The following is a 13,175-nucleotide window of genomic DNA, read 5'->3' as shown; positions in this document are numbered from 1 at the left end:
ATCTGAATAATCACTGAATTCTATAGCATCTATTTTCCTGAAACTTATCTAGGGTCTAGATTTGTCTTGTTTTTTGTTTGTTCATTTTTTGTTTTTGATTTATGCCTGGGTGTAACCCACTGTCTGATATTTAGTATATAACCAATAAATATTAGTAGAATAAATGAATAAACTAATGAATGGAGGCAAAAAGAATGACAAATTGAATAAGAACGGGAGTTTTGCTTTCTGATTTCAAAATCTCTGATCTTTTCAAGTCAGACATCCGTTTTATGATAAAGTGGTTCTAGGAGCTGGGTCTTTGACTATCAGCCCAGTACTCTTTCTGCCTTTCGTAATATGTCATATCTGGGGTAAGAAAATCCTTGTGTCGTGGACACCTTACTAAATGCCAAATACGACCCCCTCTTTAACAATGATGAACCAAACACTGAGAAAATATATAGTGTATTCAAGGTTATTCAGCTGGTTATTGGATAAAGTTGGGGCTAAAAATTAATATTCTTACTTTTAATAATGCAATAATTTTATTCTATTTTATGACATTTATTAATCTTTAAAAAAATAAAAATATTATACTCTTAAGCAACATAGAAAGAAGTTAAATTAAATATAACTTCCATTTATACAATGTTTTATTTCTTTTGCTATCATTAACCTATGTAGCCTTGGTAGCATATAAATGTGAATTATTTTCAATTTGTTTGCAGTTCTATAATGTACATGAGTAAATATTTTTATTCAACTATTTTAGCAACAGAAAGGATTTCCCCAAACCTTGAAATAACTTCTTGATAAGCAAGAAAGGAGACTGGGATTTGCTTGCTTGTCTAATAAAGTTAAAAAGATTGACTTGATAGCTTGAACAGTTCCTGGACTTTCTGTTATGGCCCTCTCTAAGAGCTCGTAAAAGTATTTGTGGTTTGCTTAAAATTTTAATGCATAGTCAAAGACACCTCAAAAACTTTGGAGATATTTGGATATCCCTTTATGATCTGCCCTAAGGTTGTAGTTCTTAATCCATTAAAGTACAGACCTGCTTGTAAATCCACAGGTATAGATAAGAAGTCACTGTTTGACTGAGCCTGAACCCTTTTCAGATGAAAATTGGCAGTGGCAGAAGAGAGGATGAATTATTTTTTAAAGGGTTTTTCAAAGATTTTAATGATTTCCCTGATATCACTAAATGTAACATACATTTTTTTAGCATGTAAAAACAAGCAAATTATTTGCATTATCTTTATGTAGAAAAAAACCCCATTCTTAACCAGTGTTTACCTAAGGAATTCATGTGTATTTACCTTTCAGTGGTAAATTGCAAAGAAATTGTTTAAAGTGTAAGTAAATATGGCTGAAAATACTAAGAACTATCAGATAGAAATTAAAGTTTCTTTTCTAATAGAAAAAATATTGTAAAGATTTAAATAAATGCATTATAACATGAATATGCGTGCCCTGAGGAACCTTTTCCACTGATTCCTTTTTGACATCATATAGACAGTTAATTGTACTTTGAGGCTATTTCTGAACAGGCCTCTGATTCCAATGCATCAATCAAAAAGATTGTATAGCGTTGAAAAACAGTTTCGGGGGCAAATCTCAGAAATGGGTTTGTTATTCCACACAGAAAACCAAATTTTTATTGTTCCATATTTCCTGGTCTTTGAATAAGCTTCATGATTTGATAGTTAAGCACTAATCTGTTATTTAATATAAGTATACTATTTCTAAAACTGTATTTTAGAAGCTCAGTTCTATTGAATCTTTCTGGGTCCATTTTCCTCATTGCCAATTATATTGAGCTACTGATATATCACAATGAAAAAAAATTGAGAGATGTCTGTCTCTCTTAATTTAATGAGTTTAATGAGTTCTTCCATTTTTAGTATATTTGATGAGTGGGAAAGGAGAGGTGTGTGGGGAAGGAGAATGGAGATGTAGTCCTTGAATTTAAATTTTGTACTGTGAATTTTTTCTATTACATCTTCACTGTTCATTGTTCAGATACAGTTATATTTATATTTTATAATGGACACAATTTAACCATTACACAATATTTTAGTTGAATATGGTTTATATACTTTGATATTGGCTTTCAGGATAAGCAATCATAAAACCTGAAATGTAATGTCTACTATTTTAACAATTAAAATGAGTTGACACAAATCTAGAGATATAAAGAAGAGACATAATTGAACTCAGTTGATGGTGTTGCTTTTAAAAACATCAAGATTAGATCTTCATATTTAAAGATAGTTGTTGACTTGAAAAGAACCTAATGACATATGAAGGCAAAATTTTCATAGTATGTTACATACCATGCTTATATATCATTTGGAAATTTTAATTATTTCATACATCCTATTCTATTTAGAATTTTCCTCAGTTTCCCATTTTGTATGGATTTCCATTTATACTTTGTATTCCATTCCTTCCCATTTTCATGTCGGCTATTGAGCAAGCTGAGAAGAAATATCATTTAAAAAAACTAATAATTATTAAAGTTAATATTTTCTAAATATAAAATTTTGGTGTGATAATATGGTATGGTAATGCTATCAAGGTCTAAATGTCATAGATTTCATTATTTAAAGAGAGAGGCTCCAATTCCTGATCGATATTATTTTCTGTTTATCCCAAACAATATTTAACTGAAGTTTTGAAGCCTTCATTAATTTATTTTCCTATTAACTTATTCATTTATTTCTTAAGTGAGTATTTGATGAATTCCAATTCTTACTTTATGCCCGTATATATACTGTACTGTTGTTATTTTCTGTTTCCCCAAAGTATTAATTTGGAGGAAATGAAATGAAGAAGACCATCCGAAACTGGCTGTTTCTTAGGTGTTTTTGTCCAAACTCTTTTGCCAACATAGGATCTTACCTAAAGTACTAAATATAAAAAAGTAATGACTTCGATGAAACATTTTTGATTTGGGAAAACATGCATCTCTAATTTTTGTATGTGTAGATATTTTATCCATTTGAAACTAGTAAAACTTTAGACAATTATCAAGTACTTTTAAAAACTTGCCAGATATTGTTCACCAAGAGTCTTGAATAACCATAATAAAGTTATTGCCTAAGTTATATATCTTTAATTGTAATTTTTTACTGCATTAGTGATCAAATATAATAATTTTAACTCTAAGTCATTGTCCTAATGTTTCTTGTCTTCCTGTTTTGGCATTGGATCAGTGCTTTTTGAGGAAGTTTTATTATTGCTGATTCTTAAGGACTTACTAAATAGAATTGACTTCAGTAGATGATGTGTATGAAAAGGTTCAAGAAAGTAATTGGGCTAAATTTGAATACTATTATAAGGACAAGTTTTATATTCTCAGGATAACAAGATCAGTTTTTCAGACGAGCATAGTTAATTCTCTTTATAAGAATCTTGAGAATATTGTGCAAACACACAAAAAGAGGTGGCTGTTGTTAAAGCACAAGTGAAAATACTCTAAACACCTCTTATTTTCATTGTCTGCAGGAGAGCTGGAGGTATTTCAGAAAGATGGAGAACGGAAAATTCAGAGCCGGCAGCAGCTTCCTGTGGGGACAACCTGGGGGCCATTTGCTGGAAAGATGGACCTGAATAATAATTCCTTGGTATGTGGACGTTCCATGATGGTTGACTCGGTATTTTGTTATAGCTCAGAAATGATTCTGCTTGCTTCCCAGTGAAATCACTAAAAATAAGTTTGTTTTTTTCTTTTTAAATGGACACGAAACTTGGATATTTTCCAAGTGGCTTGCCTCTGACAGTAATATAAGTAGAATTTAGAAGGAAACAGGTTAATCATACTAAATGGTTGTTTAGTAAGGTAATTTATAAGGTTTTTGCTTTATCTGCTTAGCCAGACTAATACTATTCACATTTAATAATGTATACAAATGCTTTTATTTTTAAGATGACACAAATTAATTGTCATACATTACAGGTTTACATGAAGAGCAAGAAATAAACAACCTTGTTATTCCTTGCTAATACTATTTGTACCTTTAAAAGCAAGGATGAATGATTAGCATTGTTTTTTGTTGTTAGCTTATTTAAAAAGTTCTGAAATCAGAAAGTCTACCTCTAGGTAAGATTATATAGCCAACTGATTAATTAGATGTTTTAAAAAGTAATGGAAAGATGGATGTTCGGTTATATTTAAACTTCGTTTCTTAATTGGATATATTAGTTTCCTATTGCTGCTATAACAGGTTACCACAAACTTTGTGGCTTAAAAAAACACAAATTTATCATCCTGCAGTTTTGGAGGTTTCAAGTCTGGAGTGAATCTCACTGGGATAAAACTAAGGTGCCTGTGGGGCAGAGTTTCTTTCTGGAATCTCTAAGGGAGAATCTGTTTTCTTAGCTTTTCCAGCTTCTCAAGGCTGCTCATAGCCCTTGGTTTACGGCCCCCTTTTATCTGCAAAGCCAGCAATAACATTTTGAGTCTTTCTCATGTCCACATTCGACTCTGACTCATCTGTCTCCCTCTTTCGCATTTAAGAACACCTGTGATTACATTGGGCCCTCCTGGGTAATCTAGGACACACCCCTGTTTTAAAGGCAGCTGATAGCAACTTTAATTCCATCTGCTTCTTTAATTCTCCTTTGCCATGTAATGTAACATTCACAGGTTCCAGCAATTAGGATATTAGGCCCTCTTCTATTGTAAGTGATGATACAAACTCGGGAAGAAAAAATGTTCATATTCTTTTTTTTTTTTTTTAGGTGAGGCGGTTCCAGCAATTAGGATATTAGGCCCTCTTCTATTATAAGTGATGATACAAACTCGGGGAGAAAAAATGTTCATATTCTTTTTTTTTTTTAGGCAAGGCAACTCTTGGTTGACCTCACAGATTGCAAGGACCTTGTCAGCTTACAATCCCTTATTTTTTATTTTATTTTTTACACCTATGACACCTGGTCTTCCTAGGTGGTCTCCCATCCAAGTACTAACCAGGCCCGACCCTGCTTAGCTTCCGAGATCAGACAAGATCAGTTTTATATTCTTTAAGAGGTGCAGACATATATATGAAAATTCTTCTCTCTAAATTCCATATATGTAGGAAGAGTCTCATGGCTGTTAAATGGCTCTATCTACAGTGTGGGGACATAAAAACTCCCAGAGAGGTTTTGCAAATGTACCGAACTCAGCAACATTGCATTTCTTTTTCAATTTATTATATGAAAGAAAATTCTTATTCAAGTTATTACATGAAAGAAACTCATATGTGTGGATCTCTGCTTATTTCATGCCATGTGGATGAGACAGAGTTTATTGATTCAACTAAAAATACTGATTAGAATAAATAGGAAATATTTGTGACACCGCACTTTTAAATAGCATGTAGAATTCTGGGGTTGTGTTTTCTACTTCCTAAAATCATGTATTAATCATAAAAAGATGAAGTAGAAGATTTTACATGTGTTTAAGAAACAAATAAATGGATAGGAAAGGCTAAATATTTAATTAATAATCTTGGCAGGTTAATTCTTGGTGGTTCAGTGCACCTACTTCAAAAAGGTTTTGAGATGTGGCCCCAAACACACTGCAGTCCTTGGTTGATTGACATGTATTAATAGACTGTTCTGTGGATTCTTTTGAGAGAGCAATATTAACTATACTGATTTCTCAAGTAAAGGCAAAGAGCATAAGATTGTCTAAACATCAAAAGTTGCATTACATATTATTCTAAACCATTTTATCTGGGGGTTTCTAATGGTTCTCTAGCTTTGCTTAAAATGTTTTAGGCAATAAGATATGTATCTTATGTATCACTACGTATCACACACCAACACAATCTTTAGTCATTTCTCTGATATTTCTTCAAAAGTGTACTGCCACTGAAGTGGCAGCATAATTGATATGAGATGAAAATTTTCCTCTTTACTACATTAAAATAATATCTATATGAAAATGCAATTTTTGATTAGTCTTTATGTTATTATCTGTCTATATCCAGAGTGGTACTTTCATATATTTTTAGCATATGCTAAATCATGACGTGTGGAAAATCTCAGTTTGTCAGTGAAATAATTTCCTATTTTTTCACAGATGATACATTTTGTTTTTTTTCATACTCCTATGCCACTCTAAAGCAATTTATGCCATATTTTATATTTTTCAAAGGGTTTGATTTATAGATATGAAGTTTTCAAAATTTTTGAAAGTGTATGAAATGATATGAAGTGTATGAATACTCACTCATAGAGTATCAAAAACCAGTAGTGAGTTATAGTTCTTTATAGAAAACATACCCTAGTTTTCTTCTTTTAGGGTTTAAATATTTAATTCATGTAATTTTCTTAAACTATAGTATTTTTCTCTATTTAAAAACTTAATTACTTCGCTAAAATGTACTTTAAATATTTTCCTTTTGCAATAACATTCTCTTTTAGATTTCATTTATGATTTTATATTATTAAATACTGCAAATATGACTGTTGGTACTACATACATAGAATGCATACTTATTTTCTGGACACAATTTGGAGAATTGGAAATGGATTAGCTCATTTAATCCTCAGAATAAACCTGTGAATTTGGTTTTATTTTAAATTGTATTTTAAAGATAAGAAAATAAAAGCTTGGGCCTTTCAAATCTGAAATTTTAAAGACCATGTCATACTGCCTCCTCAGTAGCATCTGTAACATGATTCGAGCATGATAAAATTGTTGGGGATTTTTTTTGCAGGGATTCTAAATTTATAAAAATCTCTGGTAGAGTATCCGTAGTAATTAGAGGTATGCTTTTTTTCCTTACTTTGGGCAAAGTACTTGTTATGATACTTCATAGCCTATTTGAGCGGTTATGAGTTAATTCAAAGACTTCTCCAATTTTATGACTCTTTATAATGTGGACAGTACTTTAATATGTTTTATATCATGAAGATAAATTTTCTTCATTATAAACTATCTAGCCTACTAACCCTTCCTTACCCAACTTTGAATCAAATTTGGATTTAGCACAGTCTTTTAAAATATTTATTCACCAACCAGTGTAATATTACTCTGCTCAGACTCATGGTATTGGCTTGGGAGATTTAGCACACTAATCTAACACAGTAATTAATTGAGTTACCATGCCAGATGTCAAATCCTTTTTATACCTTTCAAGTTTCCATTTTGAAGTGCATTAGCAATATGACACCTTCTGCAGGAAGCCTTTGTGTATTAGGCATTTGGGTGTATATAGAACATTTCAAGAAATAAAGCCTATATGGACACACCAAACAAATGGATTTGACAAAAAGTTATTCTTAGAATCATACAACACACTGAACATAGAAATAAATAATCTTTTGCCCACATCTTATTATCTTGTTAGATACTTCATGCTTTAATGGTTTAATAATAACAGCAGCATATACTTAATACTTTCATTGGGCCAGATATTGGCCACAATGCTATACATGTTTTATGTCTCACATAAGTGCATGAGAAGATAGTATTTATCTTCTTTGATGCAGAGAAGGAAACCACTACTTTTGGAAGTTAAATAACTAGCCCAAACTCAACTCAGTCTGAACCCAAAACCCATATTGCAATCAGATGCTATCTTAGATATATTATATGTAATATAGGGATAATAACACTACCTAGATTATAAGGCTTTCGTAAAGACTAAATGAGGCAGAGGTAGCATATGTGAGTTATCAGTAAATATTAACTACTATTATTGCTGTCACCCATAAAAAATGGACCCATTAAAACATATCATGTTTAAAATTGAAGAGATACTCCAAATTAAACAAGTAAAACTATAGACCTTTGGAGTTTAAGGATTTTACCTGCCTACATTTAACTATCTTCCAAGGACTCTATATTAGTCAGGATTCTTTGGAGAAATAGAACAAATAGAAAAATAGGGTGTGTGTGTGTGTGTGTGTGTGTGTGTGTGTGTACAGGTGGGGGAGGAGGGAGAGAGGGAGGGGAGAGAGAGAGAGAATTTTTTTTTATGAAGAATTGGCTCACATGATTATGGAGGCTGATAGGTTGAAAATCTGCAGCGTGGGCCAACATACTGGAGACCTAGGAGAGCTGAGAGTGCAGTTCTAGTCCAAAGGCCAGCAGGCAGAGGCCCAGGAGAACCTGTGGTGAAGATGAAGTTTGTTGCTTGTAGGCGAGTCTTTTGTTCTCTTCAGGCCTTCAACTGATTGGGTGAGGCCCATCCACATTATAGAGGACCAGTTGCTTTACCCAAAATTCACTGATTCAAATGTTAACCTCATCTAAAACTCCCTCTAATTTGACACATAAAATTAACCGTCACAAGCTCCAAAGGTCTTTGATACATTGTAAGTTTCCATTTTTTCACGTACAACCTTACACCCCTGAATGAATTGTTAGCCAGTGAGTCTAGCTTTCTTTCCAACATCTCAACTCTGTGCCAAGGAGTAATTTGAATTAAGTGCTATCATGGTGACACAAGCTTCATGTTTTTGAAAGTCTTACAATTTTATTCACTGAAAATATCAAAAGACTACTGACAAAAAAGAAAATTTTAAAATCACTTGAAATTGTGATCAATATCTGTTTTGGAGGTGTTTTAGAATTTCTATATTTATATGTTGTGTCTTTGAAGTTTCCCTGTTTTCTCCTGAGGACAGAGATCTTTGTAATATGCTAAATCTCTGCTATATTAAGTACATGATAAGTGTTTAATAAGTAGCAAATAACAATAATTATTTGGAAGGTCGGGTATCTGAAATTTAAGTGACATTTGCCCTCTCTTGAATATATCTGCTTTTGCTAGTTAATTAGTCTTGTTTAGCCAACTGCTAGAATCATACAACATGCATAGTTTATTAAGTAAAACATTAGTAGAAACTCTCAGGTTACTTACTACATAATAGTAAATTTATCACAACTTGTTAAATTCAACAAGTGGAATTCAATAGAGAAAGTTCATTCTATTGATGCTGTTCAATAAGAATAGAACTTTGTTTTATTTTCCAACAGGGCACTACAAATAGGAAATACACATAAAAAGAGTAATATAAACAACATTTTATTTACTTAATAATGAAACGAAGGATACATTAAATTGTAGCTTAAAATTTGAAGATATTATCATCATAGAAATATGGCTGAAGGAAGAATTAGATGTTTCTGATCTACATCATAGGAAAATATTGGAATTATTGGATGTCTCCATTTCTCTCCTCGCAGTTCTAACTCTTCCAGTACCAATCTCTGAACCATTCATTGACAGAGTCTTCATTTCATGTTGTATATACCCTGTAGCAAATGTATCCCTACTCATATGTCTCCAGTATTCCCCAGTATTCACCTGTCAATAACTGCTTAAACATCTGTGACATTCTTTTGGAGGCCATTTTTCAGCCTCAGAATCAAAGTTACTGCAAGCTAGGAAAACTGGAAGTGCTTGAGAATTAATGTTTCCAGAAGTAGTCCTCAACCAGAGATAGAAGTTGGTGTTTAAATACCCTTGCTTCTTTGCCACTCCATTGGGATATGAGAAGTGGTCCATACTATCTCTTAGAGTTTGCCAGTGGAATTGAGCACCATTTGGCTTTGTAACTCACCCTTTATGGGCTTCCTTCTCTTTCCTGCTTGCTCCTTTATACCTCTTCAGAAATTTTCTGAGATTGCCTCCCCATAAACTACTTGCACTTAAATTAACTTCAGGGTAAGCTTCTGGGGAAGCCATTACAAGACAGCCTCAAAGGTATAAAATAAATTTGAAAATAACATCCAAATTATTGTTGAGATTCTAGGGGACATAGAATTTTATAAAATATTTAATTGTGGACTTCTGCCTCTGGTACATAATAAGTATTCAATAACTGCTCTATAAAATAAAATTCTAATATAATTGAATTTCCTTGCCAGGAGTATTCTGACTCCACCCATATCCTTCCATCTTCATCATCTCAATGATAGAATTTTTAGTTTCGCTGAGGCGTGACTTTTTATTTGGTCTTATATCTCTCTTCATTGATGTTGACATTGTGAATGATACCCTCCTTCTTAACATGCATTCTAATCTGGGCCCGGGACTCCCATACTTGCCTACTTCTCATATCTCTCTGGGTCTTTGCTCTTTTGAATTTAACTATGCGTGTTTCCCAAAACACTCTGGCCTTTCTTCTCTTCTCCCTCTGTTCCCAGTGCCTCAGGGAGCTTATCCATTTGCAAAGCTGCAGCTACTAATTTACAAATGACATTTAAATTAAAAAATCTCTAACCTTGGCTTTTTACCCTCTCTCTAATAGCACATTTCAACTGTTTTGCAAGCCTTTTCCACCGAGTTCCTCCAGCTAAACAACGAGGAGAATTTATTAATGTCCCCACAGATTGTCTCTCTTCTCTTCTCCCTGACTTGCAACTTTTTAGTCACCTTCAATTCTAAGCCACTAAATCTCCTTTCTTGCCTCTGCAGGAAGTTCATTCTAGAAGTTATTTAATGTTTTTCTCCCTTTCTTCCTCTCCTCTCATATCTTAAATTTCCATTTACACACAGTCACACACATGCACATGTGCATGCACGCACACATGCTCCTCTTTTTTAGTGCCCATGACTATTACTTCCTCTTTTTCCTTCCACTCAGAGTCAAACATCTTCCAGATTCTTCTTTTCACTTCTAGAAACCAAGTACCATAACTCCTGCTTTCTTAATGTTTGTTCTCTTCTTTCTGTTCCTACTACCACTGCTTTAGTTGAAACCGCCATCATTTCTTTCTTGAGTATCACAATATTCTTCTGTTCTTTCTGCCTTCCTTCTTGTCTCCTTTTTCTTCACCCAAATCACAGTGTGTTCTAAAAACATTGCTAGTCTCTTTTGTGGTTAAAACCGTCTTATAGGGCACAGGAGAACCCAAACACCTTGTCAAGGCATAAAAGGGCCTTTGCAACACACTCACTTCCTCAGCTCTTACTCATTTTCGACTTTTACTATAGACTTCAGTCAACCCCAGTTACCTATAGTGCTCTGAATATACTCTTTTCTCACATCTCTGTCCATGAGTCCATGTTATTTCATCATCCCGAAAAGTATGCTCTCCCTCCTGCCCCTCTTCATCAAACTAACTCCAATTCTTACTTAAAGATTCAGCTCAAGGTCACCCCAAAGTGGACCTTCTCTGAATCCTTCAGTTTGGAATAGATATCCATTTCTCAAGTATTGCCATGATGCTCCATGTTTACTAGGATAAGAACATTTATCACATACTTTTAAGTGTTTTTTCCTGGTCTGTCTCTCCTGCATACTGTATGCTCATTGCCTTTTATCCCTGTATCCTTCCTACGTAGAACAATGTCTGGCATTGTTCTAGGCTCAATAAATAACTATTAAAGTATGTATAAGAGATTAGATCTTAAAAGGTCTTATTAGAAGAAAAGATTTTTTTAACTACGTGATGATGGATGTTAATTAGACTTATTCTGGTGATCATTTGACAACATATACAAATATTGAATCATTATTTGTTACACCTGAAACTAATATATGTTAGTTATATCTCAATAAAAAAGGATTAATTCTTTTCTTGAGCTTTTCTCCAATATTAGTAGAAGCACATTTCTCTTTTCTTTAAGATCTCTGCATTCTTCCTGAGTCTTTATATCTATTTCTCCTTTTTCCTTTGAGAGCTTACTGCATCTGCCCAACTTAGCAGTACAGGTACCACAGTCAACGCCATCTTTTGTCTGTTTTATTTGTTTATATCTTTGTTTTTACTTAATCTCATTTGAGTATAAGGTTTAGTAGGGCAGGATAAGGAGACATGCCCATAATGATTTCTTGATAAATATTAATTTCAGAATGAGATTTGTATCTCTTTGAGACCATTAGGGAGGATAAAGTGTTGAGTACTTTGAGGCAATTACGATTTGTTTACAACAGAGTTGGTTTTAGATCCCTCACTATGACATGGGTGAAGGCCAAGAAGGTGTTCTGCTCTACCATGCTTTCTGTGAAGTCTCATCCAGCATTGCACTTTCCAGTGACAAACCATCTGGGAAATTCCATCTGTCTCTGCTTGGAAACTGAGGTGGCAGTCGCCCACTGTGAGCAATTTTCTATTAACTTCTTGGATAAGATCAGTCAGATTTATACTGAATTGATGGGAACCGTAAGAGCAGGGTTGTTCCAAGAGAAGACAAATGTACTGATTCCTCTAATTGGGCTTAAGCCAGTTTCATTCACGGATGCCCTTAGGTTCTAGTAGTGCAAGGACTTATAACCTTTTTAATTGTACCCTCTTCCTCTTGGGAAACGTTGGTCTAATTCATTATTGATGGAGGTTGTAGATTTGTCCCTTAGGGAGGCCAAGATCCTGGCTTCTCTTATACTCTATCTGAGATGTGGAGAATTAATGGAAACTGAGTGGACAGGAAAGCAGCTCAAAGAAGACACGAGGCAAGACATTTACTGCAGCAGAGCCTTGGAAAATGACGTGTTGATTTGGTTTCTAGAATGAGTAGATTTTGTGAGTTTTTTTCTTTTTTTTTGGGGGGGGGGTGGTAATGCTTAGGGAGAATAGAGAAGTTGGTATGGAGACCCAAATATGTAAAGGCATGCTGTAGATTACGAGTCAGAAAGGAAAAAAAAAAAAAAAAAAACAAGCACCAAAGAATTATTTCACAATTTAAATCTATAGAAGCAAACCAGAAAAGCCAATTGCATGTTGATCAAAAGGGACTGATTGTATTACAGTTTGGGTGTAGTTATGATGTTGGCAGTGTAAGGAATTATATTGTAATCTGGGACAATAATGTTAAAATAAAAACATAAATTGTACCTTTCTTGATAATTAGGAATTGCCTCCAAAATACATCTTTGTGCATAGATATTCTGTCTACTAACCTCAATCTCCTTTTGACTGACTTTTCCTTCTGATGCTGAAGTCTTTCCAGGTTCCTTATGTTTGAACTTTTACCTATATTCAGGACAAGTTCAAGTAAACAAAAAAGCATCTTTGTGTTTATTGAAGATAGTTCATTGCTCCCTTTTCTAGAACTCTAAGGAGAATTTTATTGGAGGTGACCTTTTCATGGAATTAGTAAAATGATTGTATGTTATGCTGTTAATTTAATCAGTGATGTGGAGTAGTTTTTCAGAGTAGAGGTATGAAAGACAACGTCTACCTGCTGGTTTATATCTCCAGTTACTTTTTGTGAAGTCGTTCCTGTTTGAAGATCTTTATTCAC

General features: G+C 33.6%; 1 protein-coding gene across 1 annotated transcript in view; it reads left to right on the top strand.

Moving 5' to 3' along the window:
- The window catches only part of ZFPM2 (zinc finger protein, FOG family member 2), a 420,267-nt gene that overhangs the window by 207,235 nt on the left and 199,857 nt on the right, over positions 1–13,175 (top strand). The window contains exon 4 of the mRNA XM_015592968.1: positions 3,493–3,611. Coding sequence (XP_015448454.1) covers positions 3,588–3,611 — 24 coding nt within the window. The 5' untranslated portion in view covers positions 3,493–3,587. The remainder of the gene's footprint in view (positions 1–3,492; positions 3,612–13,175) is intronic.

This window comes from Pteropus alecto, unplaced genomic scaffold (genome assembly GCF_000325575.1).
Source record: "Pteropus alecto unplaced genomic scaffold, ASM32557v1 scaffold164, whole genome shotgun sequence".
In the NCBI taxonomy this organism is placed as follows: domain Eukaryota; kingdom Metazoa; phylum Chordata; class Mammalia; order Chiroptera; family Pteropodidae; genus Pteropus; species Pteropus alecto.
Note: the sequence above shows the minus strand (reverse complement) of the source record. Positions and strands in the feature narration are given on the sequence as shown.